This window comes from Anabrus simplex, chromosome 2 (assembly GCF_040414725.1).
Source record: "Anabrus simplex isolate iqAnaSimp1 chromosome 2, ASM4041472v1, whole genome shotgun sequence".
NCBI lineage: Eukaryota > Metazoa > Arthropoda > Insecta > Orthoptera > Tettigoniidae > Anabrus > Anabrus simplex.
Genome location: NC_090266.1, coordinates 971,296,162 through 971,309,718, shown reverse-complemented (window position 1 = coordinate 971,309,718; position 13,557 = coordinate 971,296,162). Strand labels below are relative to the sequence as shown.

The following is a 13,557-nucleotide window of genomic DNA, read 5'->3' as shown; positions in this document are numbered from 1 at the left end:
TTCAAACCTCTTCAGCAGTTCTACGTACAGAACATGCAAGACAAGTTACATACACCATTTTGGGATACAGAATCTGAAGACATTTTGCTGCTTTTACCACATATGGAGCAGTGTCCATTGCGAAGATGAGTTTCTGTATGGTTTCTCAAACAGCAATCACTGTCTGCTTTCTGCAGCTAATTCTCTGTTTGCATAACTTTTGTGTTGAGTATTGCGAATTTGTGACACTGTAAAACATTTCCCAGCTGTAAATTTCACCTCGCACATTTTACAAAGAAAATATATCCATCATTACTAAAATACTTTTCACCAAAATCTTTAATAAAACCTTGCAACCTTGCACTACCAGAGCACTTTCTTGAAAGTATGCTGAACTACTTATTAGATATTATTTTTCTAGTAGAAACAAAAAAAGGATACTGTCCAGGGGCATAGATTGTGTGTGTGTGTGTGTGTGTGTGTGTGTGTGTGTGTGTGTGTGTGTGTGTGTGTGTGTGTGTGTGTGTGTGTGGAGGGGGGGCAGGGGGTGAAATTCCTTTCCACCACTTCTTTATGCACAATTTATTTATTTATTTATTTATTTATTTATTTATGAAGCACAAGATACAGCTACACTGAGCAAATTTCACTTGCACTGTCAACAGACTATTTAACAAACGTAAACTTTCATAATAAAATATAACAAACATAACAAAATATAACAAGATCAGGTACACATCCTACTAATAACTGTCCAAATCGAAAACCATGAGAATGTCCATGTTCATAGCCAAGTCGTCGTGGGTCAAGATGGCGGTATAATTCCTTCACATCAACTTATCTTTAAGATACTATTTACACACCTCTCGAATACACTTTTATTTGATGCTATATCAAGCTCTTGTCTCCTATTAATATTGTTAAAGAGTGTTGGGAGGTGGATTAGGAAAGATCGTTGAAGTATTGAGTGCTGAGTGTGGGGAATGTGGAGAAGGTCTTTGGTTCTGGTGGAGCGGGAAGGAACGCGGAGAGAGAAGAGAGAAACAAGATGTTCCGAGCGGTAATGTCCATTTAAGATCTCGTGGAGGAAACTCAGGTCAGCTACCTGTCGCCTGATGTGCAGTGGTGACACATTAATTGCCATTAATACCTGCTGCGTAGACAGATTTCTGAGCTTGGGGTTTCTGTTCCTTACAATTGCAGCAAAGGACACTGCTCTGTCTAACTGCTTAGTATTGGAGGGGGCGGCTGTTGTCCAAATCGGAGAGCAGTAGTTTAAGAGAGGTTGAACGATCGTGAGGAAGAAGTGACGAAGAGCAATGGGGTCAGAAATTTCTGTGAAGCGATAGAGAATGCCTAGTAATTTCATAGCCTTGGTTGTATATGTTTCTATATGGGTCTTAAATTGTAATTTTGTATCGAATATTACACCTAGGTCACGCTGTTGCGTAACCACGGTGATGGGCTTGTCGAGTAGGTAATATGATGTCGGTACAGGAGATTTACGCAGTGTTATGGTCATGTGGCTGCATTTTTGTGGATGGGCTCATACTGTTCCAGGTATGTATATAAAACCTATCATTTGCAGGCTTTGACACCACATTCCGGGTAAATCCTGCTACCACCAAGTGAAAGTTGGCAAACAAACTTCCTTACGATCATCTGCACAAACATTATGAAATTATGTTTAGAATAATATCTGGTGAAGTGTTAAATACTACATAATAATGACAAAGTATGCACGTGTTAACACTGATGTTTTCATGGCCCATACTTGTAGACATGATACGGGCTTTTGGGCTTATGCAGTGTCAAGAGAACAAGCTGAAACTCTCTTATGATTTGCAGAGAACTGTGCTCCACGTCTTCAGAAGAAAATCTTGACTGTTCTTGATGAAGACTTCTACAATCGTAAGCGTTTGAATGTAAGAATGCATTACCGTTGGAGCTGTAGTGGTACACTCATTTGTCACCAGTTGGCTCACTATATGCTGGCACAGTGCTCCAAGCGGGAGCTGACGAAACATTAAGCTCCAATTAAGATTTTCTATAACACCATGTGTGCGTGAGAAGTAATATAGACGAATTTCCCTCTTGGAGCGCTGTACCAGCATACAGCAAGCAACATGGTGACAAATGAGCGTACCACTACAGCTACAATGGTAATGCATTTTTTAAATTCAAATGTTCATTATTGTAGAAGTCCTCCTCATGAACAGTCAAGATTTTCTTTTGAAGACGCACAGCAACATTCTCTGCGAAATGTAAAGAGTTTCACCTTGTTTTCTTGATTCAGCATAAGCCCATATCATGTCTAAAAGTATGCGCTTATTCAATGATTTATCCAAAATATGACCTAATGCAAATATATGGTCAAACATACTAGTGATGGGCACCGCTCTTGCTCAAGACTGAAGTCACAGATCTCGAGACTGATTCTCCTATTGTGCGATCTGTGTGTTGTCCCAGTAACTACGAGTGTAAACTTGATAGTATACCATGAACAGTTATTGCATTAAATAATGTTCTCATATGAAAACGTGTGAGCCGATAAACTTTGTCAAAAGCCAGGAAAAGTACTGCATGTTCAACTATGAACCCCTTAATACCATTGAAAGTGAAAACAGAATGTCAGTATCATAAACTGTTCATGACTTACTGGAGGTGGACAACATCTTAGCTGAATAACCCTGTATTATTAATTTTTTTTTTTTTGTAAGTTGCTTTACGTCACACCGACACAGATAGGTCTTATGGCGACGATGGGACAGGGAAGGGCTAGGAGTGGGAAGGAAGCGGCCATGGCCTTAATTAAGGTACAGCCCCAGCATTTGCCTAGTGTGAAAATAGGAAACCACGGAAAACCATCTTCAGGGCTGCCGGCAGTGGGATTCGAACCCACTATCTCCTGAATACTGAGTACTGGCCGCACTTAAGCGACTGCAGCTATCGAGCTCGGTAATAACCCTGTATAATTTGTGAATAAGTGTCGATAGGATATACACCTACCTGGATACCCTAGAGGCGTGCATTATTCGAACTTGAAACGGGGCAAGATGCACTTTACTGCATATGCAACCACAATTACACATGAGTGGAACGTGTAATCTAAACTGCCCGAGTTTGCTCCAATTCCTTCGACCGGGGTGAGGGGCAAAGCTCTCGAGACCATTTTTCTTGTGGTGCGAGCTGTGTGAAGTCCCAGTAACTACAAGCGTAAGCTTGACAGTATATCATCAGCAGTTCTCGTATGGAAACGTGTGTGCCGATAAATTTTTGTCAAAAGCCTAGGAAAGTACTGCATGTTGAACTATGGGCCCCTTAATACCATTAACGAAAGTGTTACTTCAGGTGGACATCTTAGCTGAATAACCCTTATAATTTGTTAATAACAGTAGATAGGATGTACACCTACTTGGATACCTCGCAATTAATGTCGACGGGGTAGCTTCATGTGATGCAGACCGGGCTGTAAGTGTTCTGTGACGATTCCCCTTCACTGATATTATGCGTTTTTAAGTGCCGGATGATCCGAGAAGTATTTCTTCAGACATATTTTGCTTCTTTTGAACAAACAACACAGCGGGCTGTGCTATGTGACATCTCCTCAAAATAACTGATATACACGTCGAACATTGTCTTAAAGTTGTCGCGCACAATTAGACACAATTACACATTGCACCATTATATATCGAAGTATGGAATTATGACGCGTATACTCTATAACATTGTAGGGAACTGTTTCCTTCGTGGCCAAAATATCGGTAAACACAAGCAGGGGTCATATGACCCTTATACCTGATAACGATATACACCTACTTGTTGAAAGAATTAGTGCAAACTCAGGCATTTTAGATTACATGTTTCACTCGTGCGTAATGATGGTTGCATATGCAGCAAGGCGCACCTTGCCCTGTCTCGAGTTCAAATAATGCATGCCTCTAGTATCTAGGTAGGTGTACATACAGTAGGGGTCCGTTTCTGCACTTAGCCTATTCATTCGTGTACTAACCGTTGCATACAATGCCAGAATTCGTATCCTTCATAATTATGGTATACTGCGTCAAAACAGACCTCGGCAGGAATAAAAGCCCTAGTTGCTTGTTAACATGTACTTGAGGAATGGAGAAGGCCCGTGGTTGGCTATTTGCATACTCGGCACATACAACATTCAGCTCCATCTACCTGTAGGCATACGACACGCTGCTCGCCACACAATGCAGAGACAACGCACTCGAGATCTCTCGAAATTTCTCGCGAGAAATAGTGCCTGCGCTAGTCTCAAGAAATCTCCAGACCTCGTCTCAGACTGCCCATCACTAAAACATCTATATATATAAAATAACTTGTCCTGACCAACTGATTCATCATCGGTGAGCCAAGACTACTGGATATAAAGAAATGAAATTTTGGGGATACATTCATATTAACATGTAGGTGCTCGCTAAGGGAGGATTTTTGGATATTCCGTCGCTAAGGGGGTGAAAAGGGGGGGGGGGGGTGAATATTTAAAATGAGGATATCTATATCTCAAAACTTCAAAGTTTACAGATGTAAAAATTGGTATTTGGAATCTCCTTTAAAAATAAACACGTGTTTTTTTTGTTTTAGTAAAATCCCATTAAGGAGGGTGAAAAATTGGGGGGAAAAGGGTTAAACACCTATTATGAGGAGACTTCTATCTCAAAAACTGAAGATGTTTGACATGAAAATTGAAATTTGGAATCTCCGTTGAAAATAAAGAAACACGTAGTTTTGTGTTTTTGGATAATCGGATGAATAGGGGGTGAACAGGAGTGACAAACGAGGTGAATTTTTAAAAGGACTTTATCTGCAAATTATCTCAGACGCGTAACATATTACAGATTTGAAAACTATTATTTGGAATTTAGTGTAAAAGTAAAGAAACAATTGTTTTTTTGAAAATCCACTTAAGGGGAACTGAAAAAGAGGGCAAAATTTTAAAATTAGCATATCTGCAGTATATCTCAAAAACTTAACACGTTGCAGACATGAAAATTGGTATTTCGAATCTCCTTTAAAAATAATGAAACGCGTATTATTTGGTTTTCGGAAAAGACCCTTAACAGGTGGGGAAGCAGGGTGAAAGGATTGAAAAATTATTTGAATTATTTGTATGAGAATGTATATATACATAATAAAAAATCTAAAGATGTTAAAAACGTGAAAACTGGTATTTGGAATCAGCTTTAAAAATAAGGAAACACGCATTTACGGGGGAGGGGGATTAATCAAATTGATGTGGGGGGGGGGGATGGAAACAGAGATGAATTCCTTTTATGAGGATACATATATCTCAAAAACTGAAGATGTTAGAGGCATGAACATTTATATTTGGAATCTTCTTTCAAAGTAAAGAAACACATGTTCTTTTGTCTATGGAAAATCCACTTAAGGGCATGAATGAATTGAAAAATTGGTTGAATTCTTTGTGTGAGGATACGTAGGTATATGTAAAAAAAAATTTTAAATGTGGTCCGGCTCCATGGCTAAATGGTTAGCGTGCTGGCCTTTGGTCACAGGGGCCCCGGGTTTGATTCCCGACAGGGTCGGGAATTTTAGCCATAATTGATTAATTTCCCTGGCACAGGGGTTGGGTGTATGTGTTGTCTTCATCATCATTTCATCCTCATCACGACGCGCAGGCCGTCTACGGGCGCCAATTCAAAAAACCTGCACCTGGCGATCCGAACCTCTCCTGGGATCTCCCGGCACTAAATGCCATACGCCATTTCAGTTTACATTATACATCAAAATCCTAACATACTAGAGACAAGAAACTTGGTATTTGAAAAGTCCTTTAAATATACAGGAACCTGTACCTTTTTGTTTTCGGAGAGGGCACTTAACAGGGGGTGAAAAGTAGTGAAAAATAGTCGAATTATTTTTTATGAGGATACACGTATGTTAAAAACTGAAAATGTTACAGACGTGATAATTGATATTCGGAATCTTCTTTAAAAATAAGGAAACATGTATTTTTGTTTTCGGAAAATGCACTTAGATGGGGGTGAGGGTGGGGAAAGGACTGATCGAGGGTTGAATTATTTTTATCGGGATACTTAGGTATATCTCAAAAACTGAATATGTTACAGATGTGGGAATAGGTATTTGGAATCTCTTTTAAAAATATAGAAACATGTATTTATTTTTTGACCTGTGAAAAGACTGTTTCTCACATGTACAGTTCTATGTCGCATGATCGTCTTAGCCCCAAAAGGTAATACCACACACATGTTTTACAAAGAATTTCTGGGGTAAATGAAATTCAATTTTTGGGTGAGTTTTTATACTTTAGGAATTTTCAGATAGTCTCTTAGTACCATGCTGAGGAACGATTACTCTAATCAAATTACGAAATGCACGCGAGCGAAGCCAGGGGTAATTACTAGTACATATATAAGATCAATAAAAACTGCTTCATCATGTTCACAAATGTTAGAACCAAAATTAACTTAGGCATGGGAAAACAAGCCAGGATAAAAATATGAAATCATAAAAAACCGAGCCCAACATATCAGTAAGACACAACGCTTCAAACTCCAGTAACTTATGTCATTTATTAATTCACTAATGCTCATTGAACATCTAAAGAATTTAAAATAACTACAATAGACTACAAGTACAGTTCCGCAAAAGCCGATGACGTCATCGGAGCATAATGTAATGGAAAGGTCCCAGTAAACAAGCAGCTGGAGAGTTGCCAGGGACGATGCATTGCAGACCTACCTGGACAGAGAGGTAGAACAATAGGGGTACATCATTAAGATAAGTTTAAACATTTCAACAATTTTATTAGGAAGGTGTACACACAATTTTAACAAAAGATTGTTCATAATATTCATCAATACTTAAAGAAAAATTTAAAGCGTGATCTGTTAGAACATGATGTTCTTTCAAGGATGAAACATGTCATTCCATTCTTAATTTGAATAGATTATATCTTTTTCAGGTATAATCTGTTATTAAATGTTTTATTTTTTCAGATATTTTCTAATTTAATTTATCCTGCTTCAGTTTCACCAGATGGAAAAACTTGCCAACCAAAGTCATTGATTGGACTGATAGACCCATACAGAAGGAACTCTGAAATGATGCCTTTAAGACCTGGACAAGGCATACCTTGAGAGGCAAGAGAGTCATTTTGTACTCAATGTCCCTCGAACTAATTCATGGGTGAGCAATAGAAAGGGGATTTCATGCTCTGGAATGGACAAATGCTCTGAAGATGACATGCAACATTACAGTGGTTTGCGCAATACCAGGTCGATGTTCCCGCACAACCCACTGCCGTTTTCCAGACTGCAGTGAGATTTAAACTCTTGGACATGTGCTGGGCTCGTGCCCCAAAGGTGAACTGCTGGTGAACTCAAGACGTCAAGTGAGAAGTGCTTTAGCCTCATCCTTGAGATCATTAGATGGGAAACCCATGAACACTGTGTATTCTGTAAAGCAGAGTTGCTCAGCAGGATGCCCGTTGAGACTAGCCTAGTGCGGCCGGGCAGACGTGACGTAGATGCAGGCAGCTTACGTAGCCACATGTCACAGTGCAGTGAGAGAACAAATGCACTTTGCAGGAAAGGAACAGTGATGTTCGATTGTCATTATGAAGCTCTCTTCCACTACTCAGTGAAATGAACTCTATAATGGCAAGAAAACCGACCATTCCAAGTTATTCCGGTTTGATTTATAGCCTACCATGCTCAATATAGACAGTCAGTTTTATTTTCTTATATTTATGCATTCAAAGGAAACTAACACATTGTAATTTTTGTGTTACAGTTTACAAGGTTACTGGGTTTAAGCGTACAAGCTACGATTTACAATTCCTTGGATGGGAATGATAGTATTTCCATTTCTTAAAGAGTAAAATTCCTGTTATTCATTCAGCAAAGAGTAATACATTTACATAATTCAATAAGTGTACTGCTTGAATTTGCACAGTGTTGTTGTGTTGTTAGAATTCCCCTGTTCACTGAATTTGAAAATAGTATTTAAAACTTTTCACACGTCTGATGATAATAGGTAAATGGCGGGGGAGTGTCATCACGAGTGGGGACATTGATATTTACTATCCAGGATACAACAATATAAATGTATCTACCGTACAGATGTATGGTATGCCTTGAAATAAATAATCTAACTGATGTTATTCCCGGTAAGCATGATTGGACTGGTCAGTTTATCAGATAACTTAAACCCAAGCAACCACATGCCACAGTTTATCCACCTTAACTCTATACTATATTAGAAATGCTCCTAAAGCATCTCTTTAAATTTAATATAAAATTTCCAATTTCTTTGCAATCATTTAAGAAAATGCTGGGAAAACAACAGATAGGGAATCTGCCACCTAAGCAACTGCCCTAATTCAGATCAGTAGCGATTGATTGATAGCGAAAATTGTAATCCATTACATACATTACAAAAATATTTGAGGTTGTAGACTTAACACTTCATTCTACGCGGTCAAAGTATATGATGATTATGCTTGTTGTTTAAAGAGGCTAACATCTAGGTCATCGGCCCCTAATGGTACAAAATGAGACAAAATGTTATTACAATTTAAAAGTCCAAATCATCCACTGACCAGAATTCAAAACGTGATGACGAAGAATGAATGGATGGATATGAATTTAAAACAATCAGTGGATCTTCCCCGCAATGCCCCACATTCCCAGAAACTAGCGTTAAACAATTGTATTACTGACCAAGGGACTGCTTCTAAAGCACAATCCTAAATCTATGATGCTTGTAGTCTAAAGGGGTCCAAAATCCAGGTCAGCAGCCCCTCATAATGGTACTTATCATTAGGAAAGTAGAACCATGGTATTTGTCATGTTGCAGTACTAATAAAAAGTAGCGCAGACTCGCGGTATTCCACACGTTATGGTACTACTCACAGGTAATGTAATGCACACATGTAACACAATACCTATGGTGTTTCGCACATTGTGGCGCCATTTACAGGCAATGCAAACCTATGATGTTCCTCACATAGGTATACTAATCACAGGGACTTTTACTATTCCATGGTGTTCCTCACATAGTGGGTACTAATCAAAGGCAAGGCAGACCCATGGTGTCGCTCATATAGTGGTACTAATCACAGGTACAGTAAAACCCACCCTAAATCACACACTGTCGCTACTAATCACAAACCTATTGTGTACCTAACATAGTGGTACTACGCACAAGTAAAGGTGACCCATGGTGTACCCCGCGTGGTGGTACTAATTACAAGTAGTCTAATGGTTCTAATTCTATCATCCCTTGGTCGTCCCTTTTAGTCGCCTCTTACGAGAGGCAGGGATACAGTGTGTGTATTATTTGCCTGCGTCCCCCACCCAAAGGATCCATGAGAGCTATTTTATTTAGCTCAAGTCCGCCGGCAAGCCAGTTAGGACCCCCATCTGCCATCTGGGACGTATCAAATGGGAGTATCACATCTCCCCCTGCTACGCCAGCATAGTAGGTTCATGTTCAAAGAACATAAACTGCAAATGAATATAAATAACTAATTTCTTACAACGTAAATTGAAAATGATGTGGATTTCTGCTCTCTTTCTTTCAGTTTTCTGCCGCCATTTCAAACTTGTGTATCGCCACAGAGATCAAGAGTGACTGGGAGAACTTTGCCCAAACTTCATGGCCTGTGACATAGTCACTATGCTCATCGCCTGCCTGCTCACCCGCTTACAGTGCTGGGCACCTGCGGGACGAAATGTCCAACGTTAGCACCTCTCCTGTAATGGATCTTTTGGACGAGCTGATATTGTAGCAATATACTGGCACAGTGGAAAAGCTGTTGTATTAGATCCAACAATTCACATTGAAAGGGCTTAACATCAGGCATCTGCAGACGACCAGAAGAGGTCCATCTACAAAGCCTGTCTACCATACCTGTCTGACAGCAATCATGTTCCATCGAAAAACTGGTGTGTTATAGTAGTACTGTTTTGCAGTAGAGGTGATGTGCCACTGCTGATCTGGAAACATTCTAAATTACATCACCTTATACATTATTAAGGACTCGCATAAGATTCTCCATCATCATTTGTACTTCGCGTGATAGAGAGTCAATACTATTATGAAACTATACATACTGATACTCAACAATGTAAGTAACTGTGTTCCTGTTTCAGGACCCATGTGGTCACTATTTGTAAGCTGATATCTTTCTTGGAGAATAAATAAAAGACCCGAAGGAACAGTTTCTGTAGTTGTTGTGGAACAGATGCAGTGAGGTTTCTAAAATGCTGAGGAGAATTTTCAGCGTTACAAAGGATGTGGAAATATTAAAGAGTTGGCCTATCTGAATTTAAAATAACAAAACATAAGACAGCAGAGGAAAAAATTAGTGAATCTAAAGCATTAGATGTATTTTTCTAACACAGAACTGAAAAGTGATGGTAAATTATGGGTTGTTAAGGAATTAACCTTCACATATCACAATGCTATACATGAACTAAGTTTTCTGACTGTACTCCAAAATTAATTTTTAAAAATTATGATCCCAAATTTGTGTCAGCTAAAACAAAACTAGAAGGCCATATTCCTAAGAGGACAGGGACTTGCGTGTAAAACATTACTTAGCAAGATAAGATATATTAATGTTACATAAAAATGCTTTGTTGAGGAGAGGTATGTTCATTGCCAATGATGAAATACCACCATTCCACCTCCAGAAGAACATTAAATTTACAACCAAACACAGATAACTTTTCCGCCAATACCCCCAACCTTCCATCGAACACTCACTACCATCGAATGCATTTTGTGAAGCATTGAACCACTCCCAGAATTCAATGCAGTCAGACAAAACAGCAAACTTCTCCTCTTTAATCAATTGTAAAAAATCAGTTCTAACTACAAATGCATCACAGGCCAATGGCTGTCATGAAACAGAGCCAGTGCTCAACTTCCTTCGTAAAGCTTTCTGCAGAACACATTAGACGTGCCAGATCACTGCTTTTTTAAACTAGTGACGAAGTGTGCAAACCAACAAAAAATGCAAAATATATTTCCAAAATGTCCAATGTGGGGCCAATGGCTGACAAAAAACAGAGCTCCCACTATGTGAGGGCTAACTAACTTCGAAAAGCTTTCTGCTAAACACCTCTGATGTGTTAGACCAATGGTTTTTTGTCTCTACTGGTGAAACATTACACCCCCTTAGTAATCCCTTGTAGATGTAATTTAAAAATATAACGTATCAAAGAATATTGTGTGTTATGTAATTGGTTTCTGTGTCCCACTAACTACTTTTTATGGTTTATGGAAAATACCAAGGTGCCAGAATGTTGTTCTGTAGGATTCTTTTATGTACCAGTAAATCTACTCACACAAGGCTGACGTATTTGAGCACCTTCAAATACCACAGGACTGAGCCAGGATCGAACCTGCCAAGTTGGGCTCATAAGGTGTGCTCAACAGTCTGATCTACTCAGCCCGGCAAGATTGTGTTACTATGCACACAATGAAAATGGTCAACTTTGGCATTGTTCTTAGAAGAGGAAATAATTATATAATACAAAGCTGAAATCAGAATTAAATAGCAAACTTGCTGGAGTAGGTTACAGAGCTGACATTGTAGGAAACCATATAAAACAACCTTCAGGGCTGGTAAAGCGGGAGATTTAGAGTTAATTTTAGTAAAGTTATTTAATTACTTCTACAAATACAGTACACCAAAACAGTTACAGAATTGAAAGAATTTTGAAAATTCACTGTTGTACTGTATAAGAAAGTGCTTTCCCACATTAAAACAAGATTCCCAAGTATACAACCAATATTGGAAAGAGTTCTGTATATTTTTCATAAGCAGCTATAATCTTACTCCTTGTCCGAAGAACAAGCCTGAAAAACTTCCTTGAAAATGCTGCATCACCTGTATAAATGCAGTTTCTCTATGTAACAGCTTAGTTCTTTCACCAGACGTTGTTAAAAATTGAAGGACAAAAATAAAGGTGGGGGCCAGGTGAGGGTTTTTTTGACAACACAAGTCTGACTGGGTAGAATGAAAGACATTAGATAGTCAATTCAATATAATTTTATTTACAAGTGGCTGATGATAACTACACAATTAGAGACAAAATGCATCATAGTGGGAAAGATATTCCTTGCAATTGTAAAGTCGATGATAGTATTACCAAGGGTTGTTGGTTGCCTAGCGACAACAGAACGTCATGCATCGCAAGTCTCAATTTGGGTGAAATTAAAGACATGTTAGATAGGTCAATTCAATACAATTTTATTTACAAGTGATCAATAATAACTACAAGAGATAAATGGCATCATAGTGGGCAGGAAGTTATTTACAAATGTAAAGTCGATGGTAGTATTGTGAAGGGTCGTCGGTGCCTAGCAAAAATGATGGTTAATTATATAGCCCAAGCACGCAAGAATCGTACTACTCAATATCACAAAATGAAATATTTATTCTTGTCAATGACTTTATAAATATAATATTTAATAAAACATTAAACATAAATACGAAATTTGTAGCACACTCTTCACTCCACATTGCAAACTTTCATGCAGGATTCATGCCTCTGCCAGCAAATCTAACTGCAGCACTTGCAAATGCAATCTGGTGTCGACTGATTCATTCCATACAAGTTGGCGTGTGTGCTTATCTAAGTCGTGTAATTCTGTGTGGTTTCAATTTGTGAAGTTGAAGTCTGAGAAAAGTTATGATGGCACAGTTCAGTTCAATCATATTCGAATTCATCTTTACAATGATACCAATCAGGGCAATGTTTCAAAACACTTAGTAATTTTCAAAATCTTGTAAACTACGTAACTTCTGCCCTAATTGTTCTAAGTCTACTGCAATGATACTGTTACATCATGTGTAAGATTATCTATTCAATGATACAGAGATCATGGGTCAGAATTTAAATTCAGAAGTCGACAGGAAGCACATGAAGAAAATCCCACATAACTTTGTCACTACGGATCCAAGCAGAACAGCTGTGGTACCATCACCTTAGATTCATACAGAGCTTTCTAACTGTATCCCACATGAGAAGTTGAGATCCCATTTATCAAAAAATTTTCCAACTTCAAAATCTGGGCCCATTTTCTAGATGTGTTATTCTTTCGGGATCCAGACCATTTTGTAACGCAAATGCAAGGTGCCAAATGATCTTTCTTTCTGTACCTCAAGCATCTTCATGTGTGTTTTGGTTTTGTATTAATCACAAACCATATATCTCAAATTTGCCACTATATTAAAAGCCAACCCTCCCCCTCCAACCTCTTTTGTAATCCCTGAGGCCTACAGAAGCTTACATTTTTGTCTCATATCCCACACCTAAAACAAACAGCACATCAACCATTTGGATGTAACGAAAACTTTTTAGTCTGTCACACAACAATTACAATATAAATTATAACACTATAAACATACCTGTGAAAATACACACTATTATACAAAGAATGACATGTTTCGTTCTACAAGAACATCCTCAGATTCTATCAAATCACTTAAAACACGCTTATATATGTACAGTATTGTTTACGTTGCATAAACTTGTCAATGATGGAGAGTTC

General features: G+C 38.5%; 1 protein-coding gene across 4 annotated transcripts in view; it reads right to left on the bottom strand.

The window, feature by feature from the left end:
* Positions 1 to 13,557, bottom strand: part of LOC136864581 (RNA pseudouridylate synthase domain-containing protein 1) — an 81,386-nt gene that overhangs the window by 19,959 nt on the left and 47,870 nt on the right. Inside the window, exon 3 of one of the 4 annotated variants that reach the window (XM_068226350.1) lies at positions 6,698 to 6,729. The exons of the other annotated variants lie outside the window; for them this stretch is intronic. Within the exon in view, the coding sequence (XP_068082451.1) occupies positions 6,726 to 6,729 (4 nt within the window). The 3' untranslated portion in view covers positions 6,698 to 6,725. Of the gene's footprint in view, positions 1 to 6,697; positions 6,730 to 13,557 lie in introns of those variants that run through there. 4 annotated transcript variants of the gene reach the window in all.